Source organism: Budorcas taxicolor, chromosome 5 (genome assembly GCF_023091745.1).
Source record: "Budorcas taxicolor isolate Tak-1 chromosome 5, Takin1.1, whole genome shotgun sequence".
In the NCBI taxonomy this organism is placed as follows: domain Eukaryota; kingdom Metazoa; phylum Chordata; class Mammalia; order Artiodactyla; family Bovidae; genus Budorcas; species Budorcas taxicolor.
In genome coordinates, this window is record NC_068914.1 from 52563934 (window position 1) to 52591688 (window position 27755).

Here is a 27755-nt window from a genome sequence, read left to right on the forward strand (position 1 = left end):
GAGAACTGCTGGTCTAAGCTGACTGCTACACAAGTTTCCTTGTATAAAAAGAGAGCATCATTATTGCTTTTACTTATATATGCTCAACTCTTGATGCCTAAAGCATAAGAATTCCATTTTTGGTGAATCTGTAAGACTATAAGCTGCTACATGTATGCTTCAGCATAATACCTATCAAACAAATTAATGTTTTCTAACCTTAACAAATTTACTCTGGTCTTGTAATCTAGTGATTCACTGGATCACGATAACTCCAAACGAAGAAAGAAAAAGCAAAACAAAACTCCAACGTGGAGTAGCATTCTAATCTTTAAAAAAGCACTTTGTAGAATGATGTAGAAGGCCAGTTTTCAGTTTCTGTGACTTAGCCTTTGTGCCCTTGTTTTCTTTAAACACGATATCTTTATACATTTGTTTATCTCTGGCTGTGCTAGGTCTTTGTTGCTTGCACAGGCTTCTCTCTGGTTGCCACCGGCAGGGCTGCCCTTAGTTTCAGGGTGCGAGCTTCTAGTTGGGTGGCTCCTCTTATTGCAGAGCACAGATTCCAGGGCAGGCAGGCTTCAGCAGATGCCACTCCCAGGCCCTAGGGCACAGATTCAAGAGTTGTGGTGCTTAGTTGATTTGCATGCAGCAGGTGGCATCTACCAGCATCAGAGACGAAACCTGAAGCTCTAGCATTAGCAGGTGGATTCTTCACCACCAAGCCACCAGGGGAGACTTAAGCACATTTTATACAAACATAATTTATTTTTGACAAGTGGAGAATTGAGAATCTGTACTTAAAATTCACAGGTTCATTTAATCGCAAAATTTTTTATCACAAGTAATTGCTGTTCTTTCCATCTGATTCTCTTTTATGTATCTGTGTACTCATGTCCCTCTTGAGCTTGAGCATAAGAAACAATTAATTTTGCAAAGTAAGTTGTTATCTATGTAAAGGTGTAGGCAGTGTACATTGTAATGATAATTTATATAGTTAGAAGATTGGGCATCCCCCTACCCCCAGCTTTGGCCTTCCCTGGTGGCTCAGTGGTAAACAATCCAGCTGCTAATGCAGAAGACATGGGTTTGATCCCTGGGTCAGGAAGATCCCCTGGGGAAGGAAATGGCAATCCACTCCAGTATTCTTGCCTGGTGAATCCAATGGACAGAGGAGCCTGACGCACTACAGTCCATGGGGTTGCAAAAGAATCTGACATGACTGAGCAGATAACAACAACAACACATAGTTGAAGTTAGTAATATGATGTGAAAAATCAGAATTAATTTGATCATATTAGCTCAGGAGATTATGTGCTAGGGAATTATATCACTTTGAATGACACAAATATTTTAATCTGTTTCTCCATGCTTCCCCCTTTTGGAGAGGAATGTTTATGGACAGAAACAATCTCATAAGCTTTTCCTTGATATTCTTCTCATTAGCTCTCAGTAGAACATGGTCTCTACTACACTTGATAAGTATTTTCAAAGTCTTCCTAAAATCAGAATTTCAGGATGGTGATTGTAAGATAAATACAAGAAACTTACCCTTTAGGTTTTCTGCTTTTTATCAAAAGATTAAAAATAAAGACCGATTACACAGTGATAAGCTTATAGAATAGACTAGGAAAAATGTTCCATGTCAGAAAACATAATACACATTTTATGTTTTTGTCGTGTCACTGTCTTCCACACACTTAGCCATTAACTCTCAATTATATACTTTAAGTAAAAAATCCCTTCTCAAAATAAATTAAAAAAAAAACTTTTGAAGGTTTTATTTTTTCTGTTTTTATAGGAAGAAATGTTGACTTTTATTGTACAGTAGGATTGTGTAATCCTAAATATCCTCAAAATAAAAAGCCCTTGATTTTCCTCTTTAAAAGAGAAGGTGAAGTCTTTCCCTTTAAACCATTATCTGCCTGCCGGTGGAGTGTCATGCTCTTGTTTTTTAGGTCCTTTACCCTCTTGAATTTGATTTGTGCTTTTGTAGCACGAATCGCAACATTCAGAAGACAGATCTGCCTGCTTCGGCTGCCTGCAGCTATGGAGAATTAGTCCGTCATTCTCAGTGTCGTGGAGCGTGTGTTATGTGTGAGAGTGAGTGAGTAAGTGTGTGTGTGGCGGGGGGCGGTGGTGAGTGCGCGCGCGCGTGCCTCTGTATCTGAGGCGGGGTAGCCTAGAGTGATTTAAACGTGAAGAGGGTTAATCGTGTAGCATCTCATTCAGGCTTGGCTTTGAAACCTGTGGCATGCTAGGCTGGACAGCCGCTTCTGTGCCTCTGTTTCAATTTAGCAGGATGCTTGCTGCCATGGCAGCCAGCAGCATCCACTGCAGCAGCACGGAAGAGCCGTAGATCTGCGAATGCAGGTGGAATACTGAAACACGAGAGGCTCGTGCAGGGGTGGCTTCAGCGCTTAGTCTGCTGTTACGGGGCTCTGATGAGGAGGCTGTGCATGCTACACCATGTCAGTTCCTCTAGAGTTAAGGGCTGCAGACCCAGATCAGTGAAGGGCTGGTGAGAGACAGGGGGAGAGGAAAAAAAAAAAAAAAGCGCAGTCAGAGACATCTGGGGAGCTTGTGCTTCACTTCCTCGCGTTTGGGAATACAGAAGCGATAGAGGGAAAAGTGGACCCATCTCCCTGCTGAGACATGTGATTGGAGGAAGATTGGAAAACGTGGTGGCTTCCTGTGCTACTTTGCAGCTGGAGAAGTGTCTGGTGAACTCTCTTCTGCTTCTGATATGTCCAAGCAAAATGTTTGTGAGTACTGCTGATGAGGGCGATGACATGGCAAGCTGAATTGTAGGCAACTCATTGATTGTGCTACAGCTCTAGAATCTAACGTGAATGTCTGAGCCTGGCCTGAGCTTTTCTTGAAGTGCATGTGTTAATTATAAGCAAAAGGGCCAGTTGGCATCTCTGTGCAGAAAGACAATATGAAGTCTAATTGAAAAAGAAGCCAATAAAGAGAACCATGCAGCGGCCAGCTGAACTCTCTGTGTTTCGGGGCAAAGAAGTAAGGCCAAAGAGAGCTTGTCTTCAGAAGCAGAAATCTCTGACCAGTCTGTCCCTCACCAGTGAGGGGGAGAGGCGCCCTGCTGTGCGCATTTCCAACTGGTTTGGAAATGCCGCCAAGGCCAGCCAGAGGGAATCCAGCTATGCAGAGAGGCGCTCACTCTCCAGGTGCTCGTCCCGCTCCATGCAGTCCCTGTACCACACAAGCCTCCCTGGGGCCTGGAGCCTCCTGCCCGCCAGCCGCTCAGGCAGTGAGAACTTAGAAGAGTGGACTTCCAGAAGAGGCTTAGAAGGTGAGAGCGATGAAGACAGCCGGTCTGAAGACGAAAATGTGTCCTCCAGGCCCGGCAGTCTCAGCCGGAGCTGGGCTGAGGAGGAGGGAGAAAGCTGCCTGCGGGAAGGCACAGCCCATCTGGATGAAGATGTCATCCTGACGATGCTGGGCGATCTGGAAGAGGCCCTTTACACTGACTTGTTAGGTAAGTTGGGTCTGCTCCTGAAAGGAGGATGGAGTTTTAAGGAGCTGGCCTTTTGCATGAGCCATAGAGCTTCTGTTCTTCCTACTGACTTTTTTTTTTTTTTTTAATAAAAAAAGCCACCATGACTCAAAAGAATTTTAAATTCCTTGTGTCTTGAAATGATTGTCTTTGGCAAACTGAACTATGAGAAGTAGTTGTAAAGTCTACATGGAGAAAGTGAATGGCAAGCACCTGCCCTGTGCATTATTGGCTCAGAATCTAGATAGCCAGAATTAAGTGTTCACGATTTAAAACTCCAAATGTGCTTTTTACTTAGTCATCAGTAGGGCCTATTTGTTCAACTTCTCTCAAGGTGATCTCACCACAGATGTGGAATGAAGAATGATGGAGCTCGTGGGTCAATTTTTGTGTGTAGTCAACTTTCTCCTGCTGCCTCCCTGGTGTCTGAACAAATGGCTTTTTTTGTACCTCAGTGACGAGCACCATGCACTCTAGTTACACTTCTAGAAATGCAGAGGTCTCTTCTGACAGCTTGACTCTCTTTTTAAAAAGTGTTGGACAAAAATATTTCTGAGTGTGTACATTGTAACTATTCAAATCACTATGTAGATGAGTGTGAACTATTCTGATGCTTTACAAACTAGGCCTTTTTGATGACATGATTGTTAGGAGTAACTTCTGATATAATCTTTAATTAACTAGTTATGAATAAGTCTGAAGTAACTCTTTAGTTCGCCACCTGCCTGAATAGGTAAACTATATGAAAGTGAAGTGAAATACTTTAAATCCAGTGCTCTCCTGTACCATATTTATATCATAGGGAGCCTTCTTCAAAAACTCTTTAAGTATTTAACCATTGACCATATCCTCTTTTATATCAGTGTGTTTATTTCCACAAAGGCCTTATAATCACAAGAATTAAACCAGACCAGTGATCTCTTTGTTTCTGATTCATTCAGCTGATGCCAGATACAGGTTTGCTTTTATTCTCTTTGTAGACCTTCCTGTTACAAGAAGTTTTATGAGATTTTCTGAAATCTCAGTGAAACAGCTTAGAGAGACAGCAGAGGCAAATATCGCTCCATTTTGCTTGTCAGTTTAGCTTTAAAAGAAGAATGTTTCTGCAGTTGAAGGAATGGTGATTTCTGAATCTGAATATCCTAGGTGATCAGACACTGAAGATTTATTTCTTCACCATTGTGTGATTTCTGTGATGAAAGCTTCTCGTAAAAACAAACAAACAAACAATCCTGCATGCAGTACAAAGGCAAGAGAGGGAGTCTTAATCTTTAAGACTCCTTTTTCTTCTCTTGATCCTCTGAAACGGTAGCATCAAGTCACATTTGTCTTTTGCCTAGAAAATGGTAGCATTTATCTTGTTCTGAGTACCTCTTATGTAAGTATTCTCAAAGATACGACCAGAGTGAAGTCTTCTGACAGCGTGTGTTGGTTGTTCTGTTAAATTATAGCAGGCTGTGGGTGGATGTGTATATCATACATGCCTTTTTGTGCATAAATAACTTGGAGCATTACTGTCAGAGGGTCAGCTCTCCATAAGTGTCTGTGTAGTCCATGGTTTTTAAACAGAGTATCTGCTAATTGTATTTATGGGATTGTTCTCCGTAAGGCTTTTTTCTCCCCCAACAGATGCCAGTTTTCAAAAATGCAGATGAGAAAGTAAGAGGAAGAGTTTATTCAAACAGCTCTGATATGAATAATCATATCAGGATAATGAATCATTGCAAAGCAATTCCCTAAATAATGATGCATTTTAAGTTGGTAAATATATCCGAGCCCATAGCACACAGGAATTTCAGGATTTCTGCCAGGTGCTTAAGTGGGTTCTGCTTCTGACTCAAAATGGCCTCTTCCAAGTTAGTTTTTAGGCAGAGTTCCCTGAGTTCAATTCTTTATTCTTATATATTCTAATAAATTAGACAGACTAAGGGTTGTGTTATAACTATATAGGAGAATATTGAAAAGGTAACTAGTAAAACTGCTAGTTATATTTTGCTATTTTTGCCCCCCAAAGTGTCTGGTTTACCCTGATGAGTTGAAAAATTTTGTATCCAACTCCCTGTTGGGGGTAATCCACAAAACTACGGTGATTTCTACAAATAAATCAGACAGCTAAACTCTAAAAAATAACGTTTGTAATATGGGTACTGTAGAAGATATAATTCTCTGTGAATAAGGTTATTAAGAGTTTACTCATTGGAAAAGACTCTGATGCTGGGAGGGATTGGGGGCAGAAGGAGAAGGGGGCGAAGAGGATGAGATGGGTGGATGGCATCACCGACTCGATGCATATGAGTTTGGGTGAACTCTGGGAGTTGGTGATGGACAGGGAGGCCTGGCGTGCTGTGGTTCATGGGGTCGCAAAGAGTCGGACACGACTGAGCGACTGAACTGAACTGAACTGAAGGTTCATTGATATATAATTTGTTTTCCTCCTAAAAGATAACAGGACTGTCAGTGTTAATTATAATGCATGTAATTAAAGCATGAAAAATAAGAGCAAGACCCCACAGTTTAAATGGTCAGTCTGCCATTAAGTAAAAATTCAGAAGCACCAAACTGAGCCTGTTATTCTGTGTCCTGCTCAGAGAAGAGATGTTACAAGCCAAGAGAAAACAGTTCGCAATAATGTTGAAAACTCAAAGTGAATTTCAGAATATGGCCTTCTGGAAAATGTGTGTATAAGCCTTTACTACTTTGTCTGACACTTAGGAGGCTTCCTTCAGGAATAATGGCTAGATTTAAGGTTATAAAAGTGAAACAGAATACATTTTTGAGACTAAACACCTTTCTCACTAAATACATTTTCTTCTAACTTTTGTTACTAAATATTTCATATTATTTGTGCTTTTATATTTGACCTTTTAGGTTGACATTCTCTCCCTACCACCATTTCTCTAGACATCACTTGGATACAAATTTACAGGCTGTTTCAAGCCTGTGCCATCCTTAGGGGGCTTGCTGCTAAGTCACTTCAGTCGTGTCAGACTCTGTGCAACCCCATAGACGGCAGCCCACCAGGCCCCCCCGTCCCTGGGATTCTCCAGGCAAGAACACTGGAGTGGGGTGCCATTGCCTTCTCCAAGTACATTTAACTTCATCTTGCCGTTTGTGGGTCATTGAGAACATTTACTACAATAAATTTTGATTTGGTTATTATCTTCCCCGACATGAATGAGGCAGTGACTATGTTCTGCTCAGTAAGTGCTAGGAGGGAAATGTCCGTTTGTCTGATGGTTATGAGCGGCTCAGTGTCATGAGTGGATGTCGTGAGGGGAAAAACCAGAGGAGGGAGAGAAGTGATGGCCCTGAAACATGAGGGAAGCTGTGTAAACAAGCAGGGGATTCATTGGGAAGAATCCAAGCACTTAAGATGCCTGTTGGATTGGAAGAAGGAAACTTAAAATGTGATAAAGATGTTTTTTAAAAAAAATGCTGAGTGAAAATGGAATGTCTGAAAATACAGTGTTCTTAAAGTTTATGTAAAAAAGGTTGAAATTAATTCAAATATCAGTGTTATTATATTAAGAAATTGGCAGGTAGGTGATTGAAATGCAGTCTGATTGCAGTGTGAAAGTTCTCCCTGAGAGAAAGGGCTTGGTGACAGGGTACGTATAAAGGTATATGTTGGGAAACTCGTACAAGGGCAATATTGCTCTTCCTTTACTCCCTCCAGTAAAATCATCTCAGCGCTTTCTTCTTTAAGACTCTTCATCTCTCCCCATCACTTAGAATCACTGGCTTCTCTACTGTGTGACGTGCTGGATACACCACCACATCAGTATTAACTTTAGTGTGTCTTCAATTTGGTCTCATCCTTGACTATTACCTTTTTTCTGCCACTTTCAGTAAATCCCTTCTTTACCTCTGCCTTTCCTTTGATTGTAGTGATATTTTTTTCTGTTGTTCAGTCACTCAGTCGTGTCCGACTCTTTGCGACCCCATGGTCTGCAGCGCACCAGGCTTCCCTGTCCTCCACTATCTCCCGAAGTTTGCTCAAACTCATGTACATTGAGTCATGATGCTGTTTAACCATCTCATCCCCTGACGCCCTCTTCTCCTTTTGCCTTCAGTCTTTCCCAGCATCAGGGTTTCTTCTAATGAGTTGGCTCTTCTCATCAGGTGGCCAAAGTATTAGAACTTTAGCATCAGTCCTTCCAATGAATAGTCAGGATTATTTCCTTTAGGATTGACTGGTTTGATCTCCTTGCTGTCCAAGGGACTCCCAAGAGTCTTCTCGAACACTCTTCTAAAACACAGTTCTAAAGCATCAATTCTTCGGTGCTCAGCCTTCTTTATGGTCCAACTCTCACATCCATACATGATTACTGGAAAAAACCATAGCTTTGACTAGATGGACCTTTTTTGGCAAAAAGTAATGTCTCTGCTTTTTAGTACACTGTCTAGGTTTGTCATAACTTTTCTTTCAAGGAGCAAGGGTCTTTTAATTTCATGGCTGTAGTCACCTTTTAAGATTTTTCTTACAAAGCCTTCCTTTTCCTTCAGGGTTCTGCCAGATTATTTGGAAATAAGACATAGACTTCTTTATAACCATTTCTCTAATATGCTGTGTTGTATTTATGAAGAGGAGAATAGGAAGAATTTCTGGAGAAGGTATAATTAGATTCTTCAGGGCTAAGTTAAATACAGTTCTGATATTTAAACATATATTAATTTCCTAGGTTAGAAATCACATGGATTAGGATTGGAAAAGTTTATGCCATGTGCATGAGGATACAATGGGTGACTTTTTAATTTCTTTTTTAATTGAAGTAGAGTTGATTTACAATGTGTTCTTTTCAGGTGTACAATAAAGTGATTCGGTGTTTTTTATATATATATATATATATAATGTTTGCATGCTCACATAGTTTTTTCAGATTCTTTTCTCATATAGGTTATTACTAAATATTGAGTGAAGGTCCTTGTTTAATTTATATATATAGTAGTGAGTATATGTTACTCCCAAATTCCTAATTTATCCCCTCCAGCCTTTTCCATTTGGTAACCATCTCACATGCTAGTAAAGTAATGCTCAAAATTCTCCAAGCCAGGCTTCAGCAATACGTGAACCATGAACTTCCTGATGTTCAAGCTGGTTTTAGAAAAGGCAGAGAACCAGAGATCAAATTGCCAACATCTGCTGGATCATGGAAAAAGCAAGAGAGCACCAGAGAAACATCTATTTCTGCTTTATTGACTATGCCAAAGCCTTTGACTGTGTGGATCCCAATAAACTGTGGAAAATTCTGAGAGAGATGGGAATCCCAGACCAACCGACCTGCCTCTTGAGAAATCTGTATACAGGTCAGGAAGCAACAGTTGGAACTGGACATGGAACAGACTGGTTCCAAATAGGAAAAGGAGTACATCAAGGCTGTATATTGTCACCCTGCTTATTTAACTTATATGCAGAGTACATCATGAGAAATGCTGGACTGGAAGAAACACGAGCTGGAATCAAGATTGCCGGGAGAAATATCAATAACCTCAGATATGCAGATGACACCACCCTTATGGCGGAAAGTGAAGAGGAGCTAAACAGCCTCTTGATGAAAGTGAAAGAAGAGAGTGAAAAAGTTGGCTTAAAGCTCAACATTCAGAAAACAAAGATCATGGCATCCGGTCCCATCACTTCATGGGAAATAGATGGGGAAACAGTGGAAATAGTGTCAGACTTTATTTTTGGGGGCTCCAAAATCACTGCAAATGGTGACTGCAGCCATGAAATTAAAAGATGCTTACTCCTTGGAAGAAAAGTTATGATCAACCTAGATAGCATATTCAAAAGCAGAGACATTACTTTGCTGACTAAGTTCCATCTAGTCAAGGCTATGGTTTTTCCTGTGGTCAAGTATGGATGTAAGAGTTGGACTGTGAAGAAGGCTGAGCACCGAAGAATTGATGCTTTTGAACTGTGGTGTTGGAGAAGACTCTTGAGAGTCCCTTGGACTGCAAGGAGATCCAACCAGTCCATTCTGAAGGAGATCAACCCTGGGATTTCTTTGGAAGGAATGATGCTAGAGCTGAAACTCCAGTACTTTGGCCACCTCATGTGAAGAGTTGACTCATTGGAAAAGACTTTGATGCTGGGAGGGACTGGGGGCAGGAGGAGAAGGGGTCGACCGAGGATGAGATGGCTGGATGGCATCACTGACTCGATGGATGTGAATCTGAGTGAACTCCGGGAGTTGGTGGTGGATAGGGAGGCCTGGAGTGCTGCGATTCATGTGGTCGCAGAGAGTTGGACACGACTGAGTGAACTGAACTGAACCATTAGTTTGCTTTCCTTGTCAGCTTCTGTTTTGTAAATAAGTTATTTGTTTCATTTCTTTTAGATTCCACATATAAGTGGTATCATATGATATTTGTCTTTGCATGATTAACTTCACATAGTATGATTATTTCTAAGTTCATGCATGTTGCTGCAAATGGCATTATTTCATTCTTTTTATGACTGAGTAACATTCCTGTGTGTGTGTGTGTGTGCGCATGCATGCATCTTGCATATAGTTAATTAGGGAGGTTTTTCAGTATTTTCTAAGTTTAAAATAATAATACAGTTATTAGTCGTATTTCAGCAATTCAAATAGTTGGTGAATTAAAGAAAGAGATTTGCAGACTGGCAGAAGAGTGGTGGTTGCTTTGACAACCATCCAGGATGAAGAAAAAAGAACAAGGTAGTGATGTTTGGTTGGACAGGGAATAATCAGTTGGCTTTTTGAGGGGCACCCTGGTAAAGTAGTGTAAAGTTGTTCTGTTGTTTCAGAGTTATTGGGATCCCTGGGTGGAAGTTAAATGGAGACAAATTATTACTCATCCTCAGAGTTGTTTTTATAATTAGATCTAATAGTCTAATATTGGAAAGAATCAGCTCTTACTGTAGAAGAGGAAGTCTTTCTAATCTTAGAGGTTTCAGATAGAAACATATGGCCACCTGGCTAGTGAGTCAGAGATTTGTTTCTTCATTGGCTGAGAGGTAAGGCCAGAGAATCTCTGAAGTCCCCACCAACAGTAAGTTTCTATTATAGATGTTAAATGCTATATAGATGTTCAATGGGTACAATTTTTCTGTATTTTAAAAAAATATGGCATAAATATTGTGGAAGAAAAGCGAACAGGTTGACTACCTATATTCTTAAAGCAGATTGTAGATATTTGGCTTGTTTATGTCACAGTCTTTATTCCGGAATTTAATACATACCGTTTTCTACCTTCACTTTTCCTTCTTGTTTTTTTCCTTTTCTTCCTTCCCTTTTGCATCTCCTTACCGCCATCCCCTCCTCTGTCTTCTTCTTCCTCCCTCTCCACCCCATACCTTCTGTCTCCTTCATTCATTCATTCCCCTTCCTCTCACCTTTTTTTTTTAATTCTTTTTTTCTTTTTATTTAAAATTCCTGATCATTGGACATACTCCTGAGCTAAATTGAACAAAATGGAGACTATGATTTCTCTCCTCCCTTTTCATGTTCTTCTTATTTCTAGATTCACCAGCTTGAAATGGTCACTGGCCTGGACTTTATTGCATGGCCATAAACAAACTGGCTTAATGCCCCCTCTGCCCCCGAATGATATGTTGAGGTTGTAAAGGCCAGCATTTGTCACCCTGGCAGAGCTGTTTATTTTATGTGTAGACTTGTTCCTGGATTCGATGCCTAGGACTTTGTTTGAACTCTTGGTGTCACATGTGCATGGTCTAGTTCCCTGTAGAAAGTGGAGGAATAATTACAAATCCAGTCCTGAATCTTTGTTCATTAGTCTGTTGAAAGACTTGCTTCTATGAGAAAAGGCCTTCATCTTATTTCCCTAAATCCAAACGTATACTTGCTACATAAGGTTATCTCAGCTACTCTGAGCACACTGAAACCGGCGATTATGGAAATGATTAGGATCCACATAGCTGCAGATTTTTAGATTAAGCTCAGAAACATGGAGCTGGTGACTCTCATTTTGCATCAATTAAACTCATAGACCTAAGAAATATTATTACATTATCACCACTTGAAGTTATTACTTTTACCATTATATTTGTTTCTATTCCCATTTTGTTTGTAGAACAAAAATTATAATTTTAGATGATACAGTTATTTGGAATTTTCTACCTATGATTTATTTTTGATGAAAGGAACTCATATATATATATATACACACAATAAATGACATGAATAACAAATTATTGTGTTACTTTTCTAGGTGAAGACCCTGAAACAAGAAGAATGAGAACAGTTAAAAACATAGCAGATTTGAGGCAGAATTTAGAAGAGACGATGTCTAGTCTTCGTGGGACCCAGATAAGCCACAGGTCTTCTTCAGTTCTGCCTGTTTGGGGGCCAATAAAGAAAAAATTACCGCAAGCGTTTAACTTCTTATAATGATAAAGAAGGGACTTAGTTTCCCTTTACTCTTTTCTCACTTAAATTTTATGTGACAATCAACTGGTGACTTCTCAGCACCTATCCAGTGATTTTTTTGCTCCTAACCATCTCTTCATATAATTTCCCATTCAGACTGAATTAGCTACTGAACTACCACCATCACTGCTAAATGGATTTTCAGGCCTGCCTTAAATAACAATGGCAGATGTTGTAATTAAAATGCATCTGAGGAGGGATGTTAGAGAGTCTTTCAAACTAATTGTCGTTAACTTCCAGAAACGTTCCAGGAAGGCTACAGTGAGTTAAATTAAGGGCTTGTTGAGAATATGAAACATTGTTTTACCTAAAATGTAATGATGGCCTTTCTTGGAAAGCACAAAAGAAAAAGCTGTGGTGAATGTCCCTTCCTACATTTTGATACCTACAGAGGTGTTTAGAAATCTCAAAATGAATGTATAATTTGACTTCCATGAAAGTGGACATCGCTCCAAGAAATGACTCTCAACTATAAGCCTTCCCGTGCTCATGCACTCTGGGTCCGTGGCCCCAGGTGAGGCAGTGTCTAGTGATTTCTCTATTTTATTTGACAGCACCCTGGAGACAACATTTGACAGCACTGTAACAACGGAAGTGAACGGCAGGACCATACCCAACTTGACAGGTCGACCCACCCCCATGACCTGGAGGTTGGGCCAGGCATGCCCTCGACTTCAAGCTGGAGATGCTCCGTCCCTGGGTGCCGGCTACCCTCGCAGCGGTGCTGGGAGACTCATCCACACAGACCCCTCCAGGTTCATGTACACTACACCTCTCCGTCGAGCTGCTGTCTCTCGACTGGGAAACATGTCACAGATTGACATGAGTGAGAAAGCAAGCAGTGACCTGGACATGTCTGCTGAAGTCGACGTTGGTGGATATATGAGCGATGGTGATATCCTCGGGAAAAGTCTCAGAACTGATGACATCAACAGTGGGTAAGTGGCCCTGGGCTCCAGCAGAATTGTGTAAAGAGGGTAGTCTGCCAAGATGCATTAGCTATGGGAAGGATATTGTTGTTGTATAGTCGTCACTAAGTCCTATCTGACTCTTGCGACTCCATGGACTGTAACTCACCAGGCTCCTCTGTCCATGAGACTTCCCAGGCAAGAATACTGGAGTGGGTTGACATTCCCTTCTCCAGAGGATCTTTCTAACCCAGGGACTGAAACTGTGTCTCCTGCATTGGCAGGCAGATTCTCTACCACTGATCCACCCGGTAAGCCTTCAGGAAGGGAGTATATAAGGTTAGTTAATAAAGTTGTTAGAAAATGTGAGAAATCAAAGGTTGTTTGAGGGTATTTCAGGCTTCTTTTCTGATCACTCATGAACAGTAAGATATCCAAATTGTCTCTAAAATCTTTTCATTATAACCCATTAACTTTACATGAGTTTGGGTGAACTCCGGGAGTTGGTGATGGACAGGGAGGCCTGGTGTGCTGCAATTCATGGGGTCGCAAAGAGTCGGACAAGACTGAGCAGCTGAACTGAACTGATTGTTAATTCAGAGAAACACATGTGCTGAATGTTTTTCAGAGTGATTTTCACATGCCTCTTAAATCACAGATTTTGTAGTGAAGGACATGGGAAGGAGACAGGAGGAGTTTTGCTGAACTACTTGATTTTGGGGGGGCTTGTCAAAGCTGCCTGTAACTGCTCTGAAGAACACATATTTTCTAGCATTCTTAATTATGTACCTCTGATCTAACTTTTACATTGAAAGTTTCCGTCTGTTTATTCTCTTTTTTGTTGGCATCTTAGCCCGTTTTCCTTCTGTTTCCTATTACATTCTGAAAAAAAATATTGTGGTATAAAACTCTCAAAAAGTATTTTGGCAATTTGGAATATTTGGTTCAATCTTAGGGTTATCCCCAGTGGCAGAAATATAATAGTCTATTAAAACTATTTATATTAATGACTGTAGTTGCCACTTGGAAAACTTATTACCTACTTCACTCTTGTTAAGTTCTTTAAGGACGTTGTCATTTAACCAACCCTCCACTAACAACCCTTATGAGGTGTATATTTTTAAACCTGTTTTACGGATAAGGAAACTGATCACAGTTGGCCCCAACTGTATTAAAGCTAAGGAAAGACTAAAATGGCATTGGAACTCAGATACATCTGACTTCAAAACCCAGGCTCTGTAATACAAGGAAAAACTTTCCAATTAACTTTGTCTATATTTTTCATGTGAGTCTGGGTTTTGACCTATTCTTTGTCCTTTTGCTTCTGAGAGGACTAGTCTCAGAAGACATTCTTTATACAAGTAACCTTTCCTGACTTCATTCATGAAAAACTTGTTTGAATGGGGACAAGACCTTAAAAAGTACAAAAGAGCTTTTGATCAGACTCATAGCTCTGCTTTGATATCCTGATACCTACCAGTGCACTCCTGGTGGCCACCTTCTTTGAGCTTCTAAGGAGCTAGAATTAGGGAGACAGGTTATTGTTAATTAGGGTGGGAGGTAGTTGAGTTGCCACTCGAGTCATAGTGTCTAAATTAAATCTCCTTCTAACACGTGCTGTCTGTGATCTCCTTGAGAGCTTAATTTATCCAAATTCCTCTCTGTAAGAAAGACAAAATTGCAGAATCTTCATTAAACTGTTAGGAATGAAGAAAAACCCACAAATCGTCCTTAACACAAAGTCTTTCACAATGTAAGTGTTCAGTAAATTATCATTGTCATCACAATCAGATTTTTATCAGTAAAATTATTAACCTGATGATTAATAACCTAATAATCATAGGGCATGATCTCATATAGGAGATAGTTGAAATTGTAAGAGGTATGAAGAAAGCATCCTGGGAAAATAATAGAGAAGAGAGATCATGAGATGAATTATGTATGTACCTATTAGAAAAATTTGTTGAGTTCTTCCTATGTGTAAAGCAACATTCTAGGCACTGTGTGTTCAGTGGTGAACATACAGACACAGTACCAGCCCATGTGTTATTCACATGTTAGTTTTTTTATATTTTTATGTGTTCATTTATTCAATAAATGAATAGTAATATATGTATATGTATATTTAAGTGTGTGTATATACATTCTTAAATAAGTGGGTTTTGAAGGCATATTTTTTAAAAAACTGAGTTCTGCTTCTAGTAATATATTTTACCAGCATACCCATACTCAGGAGCTATATTAGGTAACTAACTTCTGTAGCAGAGAAATTTCAACATCTCAGCAACTTAACACAAAGAAGTTAATTTCTCCTTCACATAAAACCCTTCCTGGCATGTCTAGTCATCAGTCGGGAAATGTGTATATAAGACACAGTCTTTCAGAGACTAGGATGATAGATAACATGGCTATTACCCAGGCAGACAGCCAGTGTCACCCTGGGGGTTGATTTCATTAAGCAGATGACAGATAGAGAACCGAGGTGTAAGAATATTTCATATGCACGAGGCCTGGAAGTGGGGGTATGACTTCTGTGCACATTCCCTCATGCAGAACTGAGGTGGCTGCATCTAATAGTCAGTGCAGCCAGGGACCGTTGTTCAGCTGTGTGCCCAGAAGGAAGACGAAGCTGGTTGGATAAGAGCTGACTAGTCTCTGCACAACTCTCTAATGAGAAATTTTAAAAATACCGTTATATCCCTTTTCCTTCTTGCTTGTTTCCTGACTCACTGGAAACCTGTTTCTCATTTCTGTTCTCCGGTTTTGTTCGCTATTGGTCTTTCAAAGGAGGTCTTGAACAGTCCCACAAATGAGTCTGTATAAGTATGTATTCGTGGTCTGCATGTGTTGTGTTGACCACCCAAGTCACCCATATTCAGTGACTAAAATAAAAGATGAAGGGGAAAAAACAAAACTAAGCAAAAACACCCCAAAGCTTGTTTGAAAGCTCCCTCTGATGATGTTGATGTGCTTGGCCTTATGCACGCTCTGTTTCCCGTGGTGGGGTGCAGACGTGGGAAAGTGGCGCGTGGCTCAGAGTCCTGGCCTCAAGTGGAGGGTGGCGAGCGTGGCAGAGGCAGGGCCGCTGGCCCCGGTTCAGCACTGGCTGGGGTTGTGGGGACGCCCAGGATGTGCTGTGTGCCCTCACAGCTCAGCTCTGAATGTGCTGTGCCCATCAACGTCAGGAGCATGCGGTCCAGTGTGTCAGCCTGAAACTAAGAGATAGGAAGACAAGCTCAGGGGAATATTAATCTGATATTTTCCTTAAGATATAGGGCATAGAGATGTCTGTGCTACAGTTCATGAAGAAATACTGAATCACAAAGTTAACTGTCTGTTCCCAATTTTTAGAAGTATGTGTTAGTGATTAAATGGACCAAAAAAGACTCAAAAGGCATAGCAGTGAATGAAGATGTTTAACTTAGGATTTTTTCTTCATGTAACTGCAAGGTATGTCATGAAGTTAATGGAAATGGACTTTCCTTTTTTTTTATGTACTTCAGGTAGAACTGAGAAAATTAGGTAATTGGCATTCTGAGAATTCAAAAGTCTTGAAGCATGCAAAGGCTTATCTCTTTTTTCTCTTCTCAAAATTACTTTAAACACTTGGGGATGTGAATCTTCCAGTAATTAGGAATTAGTCAGAGGAAGGCCTCTTACTTATAATGAATATCTTTGAAAAAGTCTCCATGTAGAAAAAAAAAAAAAGGAATACTCTAGAAAATTGGAGGGGAAATTGCATATTTTAACTGGGTGGAAACTGGAGTTATCTCTAGGTGTCACAGTGATAAATAGTTGGGCCAAGAATATAACCTAAAATTCTACTTTAAATGGCCCAAACACAAAGTAATTTAATTCTGGAGAATGACATTTTTAAAAGAGAGGTGGATACTCTAATCCTGCTTTTCCCCTGCGTGCAGGCCTCAGTTCTCAGTCATGTCCGACTCTTGGTGACCCCATGGGCTGTAGCCCACCAGGCTCCTCTCTCCATGGGGTTTCTCAGGCAAGAACACTGGAGGGGTTGCCATTTCCTCCTTTGACCCTCCCTCATTCCTCCTGTAGTAAACTTTGTGAGTGACTGAAGCCTGCATCGGAGAAGGCAATGGCACCCGACTCCAGTCCTCTTGCCTGGAAAGTCCCATGGATGGAGGAGCCTGGTAGGCTGCAGTCCATGGGGTCGCTAAGAGTTGGCACGACTGAGCGACTTCATTTTCGCTTTTCACTTTCATGCATTGGAGAAGGCAATGGCACCCCACTCCAGTATTCTTGCCTGGAGAATCCCAGAGGAGCCTAGTGGGCTGCTGTTTATGGGGTCGCACAGAGTCGGGCTTGACTGAAGCGACTTAGCAGCAGCAGTAGCAGAAGCCTGCATAACGTTGGAAAAGATAGGGTTACCTGAGTTGGGTTAAAAGGATGTGCGTGGTAAACTACTTATTCCTAATCTTAACACTTCACTTCATATTCAAGATATGAGAATTATTACTTTTTAGTGAATGTAGAAAGTCTAATGGACAAATAGTGCTAATGCTAGTCAGCATATACATAGCACTTATAATGTGCTAGGTAATGCTCTATGCGTTTTACATATATTAACTCATTTTGATGTTGTTCAGTCACCCGATCATGTCCAACTCTTTGTGATCCCATGGACTGCAGCATGCCAGGCCTCTCTGTCCCTCACCATCTCCCAAAGTTTGCCCAAGTTCATGTGCATCGCATCGGTGATGCCATCAGCCATCTCATCCTGTGACGCCCTCTTCTCCTTCTGCCCTCAGTCTCTCCCAGCATCAGGGACTTTTCCAATGTGTCAGCTGTTCACATCAGATGACCAAAATACTGGAGTTTCAGCTTCAGCATCAGTCCTTCCAGTGAATTTTAAGGGTTGATCTCCCTTAACATTGACTGGTTTGATCTCCTTGCTGTTGAAGGGACTTTGAGGAGTCTTCTCCAGCACCACAGTTCGAAGGCATGAATTCTTTGGTGTTCTGCCAGTTCTGCTGCACTCAGCCTTCTTTACAGTCCAGCTCTCACAACCATTCGTGACCACTGGGAAGACTAGCGTTGACTATATAGACCTTTGTTGGCAGGGGAATCTCTGCTTTTCAAGACACTGTCTAGGTTTGTCGTAGCTTTCCTTCCTAGAAGCAATTGTATTCTGATTTCATGGCTGCAGCCACCCTCCGCAGTGATTTTAGAGCGCAACAGGAAATCTGTCACTCCTTCCACCTTTTCCCCTTCTATTTGCCTTGAAGTAATGGGACCCTTGCACTGCAAGGAAATCCAACCAGTCCATCCTAAAGGAGATCAGTCCTGGGTGTTCACTGGAAGGACTGATGTTGAACCTGAGACTCCAATACTTTGGCCACCTGATGCGAAGAGCTGACTCATTTGAAAAGACCCTGATGCTGGGAAAGATTGAAGGCAGGAGAAGAAAGGGATGACAGAGGATGAGATGGCTAGATGGCATCACCAACTCGATGGACATGGGTTTGAGTGAACTCCGGGTGTTGGTGATCGACAGGGAGGCCTGGCATGCTGCGGTTCAGGAGTTGCAAAGAGTTGGATACGACTGAATGACTGAACTGAACTGAATGGGGCTCAATATAGTTTGTTTAATATTTAGTTTTAAGCCTGATCTTTTACTCTGCTCCTTCACCCTCATCAAGAGACTCTTTAAATCCTCTTAACTTTCTTCCATTAGAGTGGTATTACCCGCATATCTGAGGTTGTTGACGTTTCTCCCACCTTTCTTGATTCCAACTTGTAACTTATCCAGCCCGGCATTTCTCATGATGTGCTCAGCATATAGGCTAAATAAACAGGGTGACTGCAGACAGCCCTGTCATACTCCTTTCTCAAGTTTGAACCAGTCAGTTGTTCCATACAGGGTTCTAACTGCTGCTTCTTGACCCACATACACATTTCTTATCAGACAGGTAAGATGATTCAATATTTCCATCTCTTTAAGAGCTTTTTCACAGTTTATTATGGTCCACACAGTCAAAGGTTTTGACATAGTCTGTGAAACAGAGGTTGATGTTTTCCTGGAATTCCCTACCTTTCTCTATGATCCAGCGGATGTTGGCAGTTTTGACCTCTGTTTCCTCTTCCTTTATTAAACCCAGCTTGGACATCTGGAAGTTCTTGGTTCACATAATGCTGAGGCCTAGCATGCGAGATTTTAAACATGACCTTACTAGCATGGGAGATGAGTGCACTTGTCTGATGGTTAGCACATTCTTTAGTACTACCCTACTTGGGAATTGGGATGAGGTTTCACCTTTTCCAGTCTTGTGGCCAATGCTGGATCTTCCAGATTTGCTGACGTATTGAGTGCAGCATCTTGATGGCATCATCCGTAAGGGTTTTGAATAGTTCTACTGGAATTCCATCAGATCCACTAGCTTTATTAACAGCAGTGCTTCCTAACTCATTAACTAATTTATATCTCACCATAACGGTAAGAGGTACGCACATTATTACTGTCTCCATTTTACAGATGAAACATCTTAGGCATGGATAGATTAAGTAGCTTTAGGTAGAACTCAGAAAGTTAACTCATTGGCATTCCAAAATAATACAAACTTACTTGATGCATGCATTGCTGAATTTGAGCTTGAAAACAGTTTGCCTCCAGTCTGCACTCTTAATCATCTTGACATACTGACCCTGTTGTCTACGTGTCTCCTTGCCCACATTTCTCTTATAGAAGTTTATTCTTTTACAAACAAACATAAAAGAGCTTCACAGCAACCATTCATTGTTAGTATAGTTTTCCTTAGCTAGCACCTTTGATCAGGAGACGATCCTTAAAATTATCTGTGCTCACGATCTCTGTTCTAGATGCTAAACTAGAGCTCCTTGGAAGTTAGACATGAACACAAATTTTAGATGCCCTGTGTTTTCATGTCATAAAAAAATATCTAATTGTTATGTTAAGTTTCTGATATGAAATATTGAGTGTAAAAACAGTTCTAGGAAGATTGGTTTTGAATGGGTTTTGAATCTTTCCAAATCTCCACAAAAATAACAGACAAAACAAGTAAATAGCTAAGCCATAAAAAAATGATCATTGTTTACTTAAAAAAGCTGATACAAGGTATCATTTCAAACCCCAGGTATAATTAATGAGGGACAGTTAGTCAAGAGCCAAAGAATCAGAATGGTACTAGCTTCCATGTGTGCTCAGTTGAGTCCAACTTTTTGTTGCCCCAGGGACTGTAGCCAGGCAGGGAGAGTATATCAGAGAGCATATCTGGAGGGAAGGGAGCTTTCTTGTTCCCATGAGGTCATTAAACTCTCCAGCCACAGCTTCCTTCCCAGACAGAGCCCCACTCTGAGGGGAAACTTCCAGAAGGAGAAGCAAACTGAATGGGATGTGGCAATAAAGTGACGATGGGGAAGGTCCAGATCAAAATGAGGGGTGAGGACAGAGTCCAGAAATCTCAAAAAGCTAATTATCACATTTTAAAACACTTCACCAAAATAATAGGGGGAGTTACTGTGTGAAGTTAGAAAGATATCAGATCAAGTTTCTTTTTATTCCAAATAATTGATTTCACATAAAAATAAGCAAGACAAAAATGTCAAAATAAAAACCCCACACAAACCACAGACATATGCAACACGTGCAGCTAATAAAGGATGAATATCAATGAGAAAAAAACCATAGAATCCAATAGAAAAATGAGCAAAAATCATGAACAGACATTTCACAGGCAAAACATACATGGCCTTTAACAAAGTAAAAATATGATAAACCTGCTTGATAATTTGGAATTTATAAATTAAAGCTAACATGAAAATTCTTATTCATAAGCAAGTTTACTTTGTAAGCAACTTCTTATTCATAAGAAGTTTATTCTGAAAATATTTTCAAAACTCTTGGGCACTGACTAGTAAGGTTTGAATATGTATATGGGTCTATTATGACCCAATGATTTCCTTTCTAGATATAGACTTTAGACAAACACTTGCTTGTGAGCACAAGGAATTATGTTTATATAAATGTTCATGGTAGAGTTTTTTGTACCATCAGAAACCCTAAAAACAGCTCGGAAGTCTGCAGTAGTCAAAACAATAAGTAAACCGAGTGTGTGCGCTCCGTTGTGTCCGGCTCTTTGTGACCCCATGGACTGCCACCTGCCAAGTTCCTTTGTCCGTGGAATTTTTCAGGCAATAATACTGGAGTAAGCTGTGATTTCCTACCCCAGGGGATCTTCTCAACCCAGGGATTGAACTCATGTCTCCCGAGTCTCCTGCACTGCAGGTGGATTCTTTAATCACTGCGCTACCTGGGAAGCCCTGTAGTGCTTATGTGAAGTGAAGCTACACAACTCTAACATGCAAAACACAATGATATACATCAAGGTAGATGATTTGCAAAAATTTAATTTTGAATGAAGGAAATAAGTCACAGAAGAATATATATAATATGGTTCAATTTATATAAAGTCCAAATTCATGAGATGCTAAGCAATGTATTTCTAGGAATATATGTCCATGTGGTAAAATCATAAAGACAAGTAAAGGAATGCTTAATACAAAACAGGACAGTAAATATCCCTGGAAGTGAGGTTTGGAAATGTAGGGTTAGAAAAAGCCTGTATGGTCACTGAAGACTGGAAATATTCTCTTTCTGAATGCAGGTTATGGGTACATGAAAATTAATATTATTTTTTACTTATTATTTAATGTGTACTTTTATACTCTTGCAAAAATATGATATATTTAACTATGATGCTTAAAAAATTATGGATTTGCTGTGAAGATAAAATTGTACATATTTACATTGACTGAGAAAATGAGATTGCATCACATACAAAAATAAGATTTGAATACTTCTTCCTATTTTTGTGATTTCTAGACATAATTAAAACATAGTGATGCTGATTCACAGGTCTGAGTAAACTATCCTATAATAGTTGAGGGTGCTGAGTGACAAGTAAAAATCATCTATCTAGATTGTTGGCTAGGTGAATGGAGTGTTTTTCCTGTAACTATATTAGCATACACAAAGAGCTAAATCTTTGTGGTGCAGGTAATATAGGGCCAGTTTATGCGAGATGTGAGGTGCTAATGGGAAATACAAGTCATCTGTGCACAGGGAGCAGTTGGATGTCTCATTCCAGTGCAGGGTGGAGCAGTATGGCCTGGAAATATTAATTAGGGAAACACACACCTAAGGAAAATATGCCAAAGTAAGCCAAGTTTTTCTTCAACAGAAGGAAGAAAAGAGATAGCAGTGGGATGGAGGAAGACTTAGAAATGCTTTTGGAGACCGTTGGGTTTTTATGTGAACTATCTTAGAGCTTACAGAATTTCAACATGGCTAAAGTTGTCTTAAGACTTTAATATTTTTAGAGGTTTTTCTTTTTGTCAGTAACCTTCACAAATTTCCTTTGCTACTTCTTGTTTATACCAGTCTTCCTTATGACTATTACCCATTAAACTCAGCTTATGGTTGAGAAGTTTACAGATAACATTACAAGGAGATCTTTTTTAAAATTTTACATTTTCTTTCAAAATGATTTCCTAACATTTATGGTTCCCAGATTGTAGCAAATTTTTCTAGAGGAACTATGAAATTCATTAAAAAAATTTTTTTTAATCCTTTAGAAAGACTGAAAAGAAAAAAGAATTTTCAAGAAAAAAATTTTAATCAGAAATTTTCTTTACCTTTACCCTATATATAATTTCTCAAATAGCAGACTCATGGTTCATGGTTCGACTATGAAAATGCCCTGCTGGCATTCCAGTGTAACAGTGTCTGTAAACAGAGGAGTTAGACATGAATGACTTTTTTGGTACAATTAATACCTGATGTAAACCTATTTAATATTACCTGGAAAATCCAAGGGTCGATGCAAAATGAGTATCCTTTGAAATGCTTCTCTAAAAGAATGCTTTTTTTTTTTTCTTAATTCATTGAAATTTTCAAGCATTTTTTTCTTTTGAAATTGAATTTTCAAAGCATTTAACCTTTGTCTATAGAACTTACTCTTCCATAAACATTGAATAATTGAAAGGTTATGTTTCTAATAGAAGTGATCATCCATCTCATTTCTGGTTTACATGCATTGTCATTGTGGATAAAGGGCTGAGATCTGCTGCCACGGTTTCTCCCTACAGTATGGAAGCCTTTCAAATTCAGCTGAACAAACAATATATGTCTATTGACCCCAAACTATACACAAAACACTTGGCTGAACACTTTTAGATATTTACCAATGAATAAGAGAGACCAATGAGTTGTAAAACTTAAGGCATAGACACTGTTATTTCTTCCTCTTGAAGTTAACTTTAGGATCAACGATGTTGATTTTTTTTTTTAATAAGTAACTCAGTTGTCCTTAGAGAAATTTTATACCATTCTCAAACATTTAAGACAATATCAAGGGAGAGTGAATGAGAAAGCTGTTTATTTCTAAACACTTTTACTTTATCCGAAATTCCGTATATTTCACCTTTAAAAAAAGCAATTAACAATAGAATTGGTTGAGAGTGATGTGGAAGTAAGAATAAACAATAAAACATCGACAGCCCCAATATGGCAACTGAAAAATTTAAAAGCACAAAGGACAAATATCCTGTACTCTTTGTCTCATTTAGTATCATTGTTATGATACAGGAAATTAATGCTCATAATCATGAATTAGTTGTCAAAAAAAAGTTGTCATGTCTAAAACATTCCCTGTTTAAAAGTGTCAGTTTTCAGCACATTTTGGAACCAGAATACTCTTTTTCATTGTTTTAATTTTGATGGGATTAAATTATTTGGTTATCAAGAAAATTAGCCATGTAGAGTACCTTACAAGGATAATACACTATGACTTGTTTGTATATAAAATTTATATATTTCCTGTTTCACATGTGGGAGAAACTTTGTGAATAACAAGTTGCTATTATAGGATTCTCATTTTAAGAGCTTTACATATTTTTCCTTCAATTTTATAAAATCTATCTTCAGTAAATTTTATTCTTCCCATTTTCATAGGCAGAAATTGAGATATAATTTAAGAAATTTGTTTACGATCTTTCAACTAAAATGGACAGAATTTATTAATCATGTGAGCAATTAGCAAATTTCATAATCCTAGTTTTAACTCTTTGAGCAATCTTTAATATGATCATGATTAACTTTTTGTTCTAAATAGTGGAATCAACTCAAATTTGTTTAAGCAAATTGAGGATCTGATTATGAGGAAGCAGGGATATCTCCTAGAACCCAAGAAGTTGTGAAGCTGAAACCACATGACCAACACGTGCTTTTTGTGCACCCGGGTCATTCTTTCCATTCTGCTGATCAGTTTTCTCTGTGCCTCTTTGTATTTGGTGAAGATAAATATCCACATCTCCTGGGTTTTCATTATCGTAAACTTTTCACATAGAAAGACTGATGAGCTGTCTTAGTCCCATTTTTCAAGAAAGAAACATTTGATTAGCCCCACCTGGGGTAGGAGATTAATACCTGTTCGAACCCCAATTGCCAAGGAAGCAACATGACTATGACGGTCTACCAGCCCTATTGATGACGACGGTCCTGTGATGGCAAAGAAGCAGTTCTTATAGACAGGAAGTGGCAGTGTGGTCCTTTGGTTCAGACAGCTATGCATGGTGGTTACGATGATGGTTTTTGAAGCTGACTTTCCAGGTTTATTCTCAACACTCCTGACATGGGGATAATAATGTTATTGCAAGTAAATCATTTAGAACAGTTCCTGGTGACGTCTTAAATGTTTAATACACCTTAGTTATTTTATAATAGTGGTGTACATTTTATTTATCAAATAAATTAATCAAATTTTAAAATGACTCCTGAGACCTTCAGTTCTTCCAAAATGGTATTTATAAGATGAAATGATCTTGGTTTTATTTTGTTAAGTCTGTTCAAAATATTGATAACAAGGAGAGAAAGAAGGAAAGTTTTATAATAGGTTAGTTGCTTGTTGCAGTAAGGAAGATTAATTTCCTAATAAACTTCAAGAGATTTTCTAATACTTCCTGGTGAGTAGGATATTTATATAGAAAAACTATAATAGAGCATATTTCATAATTACAATATTGAAATTTGTGAACAATATTAAGTTATACGGATGCGGTCATTCAATTCTCTGTTGATTAATTAGGCTCTTACTTTCAGCTACATGACAGATGGAGGGCTCAACCTGTACACGAGGAGTCTGCACCGAGCCCCAGACACAGCAGCGTCCAGGGACGTCATTCAGAGAGGGCTTCACGACGTGGCCGTGGATGCAGACAGGTAATGCCATCAGCATGCTCGATGGTGAGGAGTGCATAAAGCCGTTTCGTAAGTGAGATCCTAGGACTTTTACAGTATAAACCAAATGAGTTTTTATCCTGCTATAATCATTATTTTGGAACATTTTGAAAACTAAGGTGGTTTTTGCTTATAAGAATTTTCATTTTATATACTAAAAGGAATTGTGTTGCTGATGAGAATATTTAATAAATTTCAGGTTACATGGTGGCAAATTTTAATATCTACAAAAGCAAAATTATAAATGTAGACTTTTGCTCCTTCCCTGAAAAGAACCCTGGCTGGTAAATTCCTTTCAGTTCAGATGCTCTTAGTTCTACCTGGGGGCTAATGATATAAAGATTAAAACATAATTCTAATTATATTATAAGATGAGCTTGATGCTTTTCTTAAGGGGTTTCTTCAAAGCATACAACTAAATTTTGCTTTAGGCTAACCTCTTTCATATCTCAAATTGCTTAAAGGCTGGTGTGTTTTCATATACTAGTTATTATTTTGCTGGGAATTGTTTTGCCAATATTACAAGAATCACTGCTGTTTAAAAATATTGTCTTCGTGAAAGGTTGTTGTACGACATACTCAGACCTGATTTTACCCCCTCTTCACTCAGAATGTTTGATTTCTTAAGCAAGGAGAGATTGCCTACTTCTAGAACTACTGTAGGCACCCCACTCCAGCACTCTTGCCTGGAGAATCCCATGGACAGAGGAGCCTGGTGGGCTGCAGTCCATGGGGTCACTAAGAGTCGGACACGACTGAGCGACTTCACTTTCACTTTTCACTTTCATGCATTGGAGAAGGAAATGGCGACCCACTCCAGTGTTCTTGCCTGGAGAATCCCGGGGACAGCGGAGCCTGGTGGGCTGCCGTCTATGGGGTCGCACAGAGTCGGACACGACTGAAGTGACTTAGCAGCAGCAGCAGCAGCAGCAGCAGCAGAACTACTGTGTATCAATCCCTGGAGTAGTTCTTTAATTCACTATTTATGAAGGAGACAAAATGTTAAGACCTAATGTGTCCACATTCTGAAATAAGAACTGTGTATAACTCGTTGTGTATTTTAATACAGCCAACTCCTAAGGCTAGACAGTGCATCCTGATCTTAGTCTTCAGTTCCTGCTCACTGAGATGCTGCTGATGCTTTAACTCTTGTTGGCCTAGACCATCCTGTGTGTGTGCTAGTCTCCAGGCTGTATACGAGGTGTCTGTGTGGATCATGTGCTTACAACAGGCTTATAAAACATTTTATTCACTCTGACCCCCACCTGAACTAGTCTTCATCTGTTTTCCCTCACTGACTGTAATTTCAAACACAATGGTTGTCTTTCTGCTTTCGAACTGATGCTTCCTCTGCCTAGAATGACCTTTTCGGTTTAAATGTTACCTTCTTAACAAAGTGTTTTGGGAGTAGCTAAGGTACATTTCATTTCCAGTCACTTTCTTTCCCATTATCTTAAATTATTTTCTTTAGTGTACACACCAATCTTAATTATTTGTTTACACATTTATTTTGTATCTCCCTCACAACAGTGTAAGCATGGGAGTGCAAAACATTTTTGTTGCATTTAGGATATGTTGAGCTTTTAATAGACGCTTTTGGAGTGAATGGAGAAAGGAATGAATACAGCAATACATTCATACAGGCTGGCGATAGGGTCCAGTTAGTGGAAGAAACAAATAAGGCTGGGGAAAGAGACAAGATACCGCAAGGACATTATGTAAGAGTGGGAATGTACTGTAAGGATATTATATCAGAGGGGCAGTGAGTTATGTTGGGAAATAGGAAGTAGTGATTAGAGGGAAAGAAATCCAAAGGGCCCCATTTTTAAACTATAACCTACATATCGTTAGCTGACAGTGGAAAGCATTAAAGGAAGGGAAAAAAAAAATTTGTTGGTCTTTGGGAATGAGATTTATGATAGCAGAACCCGGGAATTATTACAAAGGCAAAGTATTTTGGAGACATATGAGATTACCAGCTCTCTTTGCTCCCTTAAGGCTTCAGATTGGGGCCTGGCTGACAAACCTCAGACCAACAGAAAGATGCAGGGCTCCATCTAATCAATTAGGGCCAGCAAAAGTCAGTATTCTTGAAGTGTGGTACCTGGATCTGCAGCATCAGCATGACTTAGGAACTTTTTAGAAATGCGGATTATCAGCTCCATTGGAGACTTGCTGAGTTGGGTTCCTGCAATCAAAGCTTTAATCGGGTGATTCGGATATACACGAAAACTAGTGAACCACTATCTTAAAATTAGCAAGTAGAGGCGAGGCCTATGAAAACTAAACACTGAAGGTAAACATATAAAAATAAAACAATGACATTTGGAAATATTTACTTTATTAACTATGCTTTGTCAAGTGGAAGAGACTATTAAAATAACAATGGCATGAATCTTTATTGTATTTTTGACACAAATCTCTTGTTGTTGTTCAGTCACTTAGTTGTGTTCAACTCGTTGCGACCCCGTGAACTGCAGCACGCCAGGCTTCCCTGTTCTTCACCATCTCCTGGAGCTTGCCCACACTCAAGTTCATTGAGTCACTAATGCCATCCAGCCATCTGATCCTCTGTCATCCCCTTCTCCTCTCGCCCTCAATCTTTCCCAGTGTCAGAGTCTTTTCCAGTGAGTCGGCTCTTTGCATCAGGTGGCCAAAGT

The 27755-nt window shown here is 39.6% G+C and overlaps 1 protein-coding gene across 1 annotated transcript in view; it reads left to right on the forward strand.

Annotated features, from left to right (window-relative positions):
* Window positions 1–27755, forward strand: part of NAV3 (neuron navigator 3) — a 382585-nt gene that overhangs the window by 203489 nt on the left and 151341 nt on the right. Inside the window, exons 10-12 of the mRNA XM_052639853.1 lie at window positions 11690–11798; window positions 12462–12845; window positions 24958–25077. Of these exons, the coding sequence (XP_052495813.1) occupies window positions 11690–11798; window positions 12462–12845; window positions 24958–25077 (613 nt within the window). The remainder of the gene's footprint in view (window positions 1–11689; window positions 11799–12461; window positions 12846–24957; window positions 25078–27755) is intronic.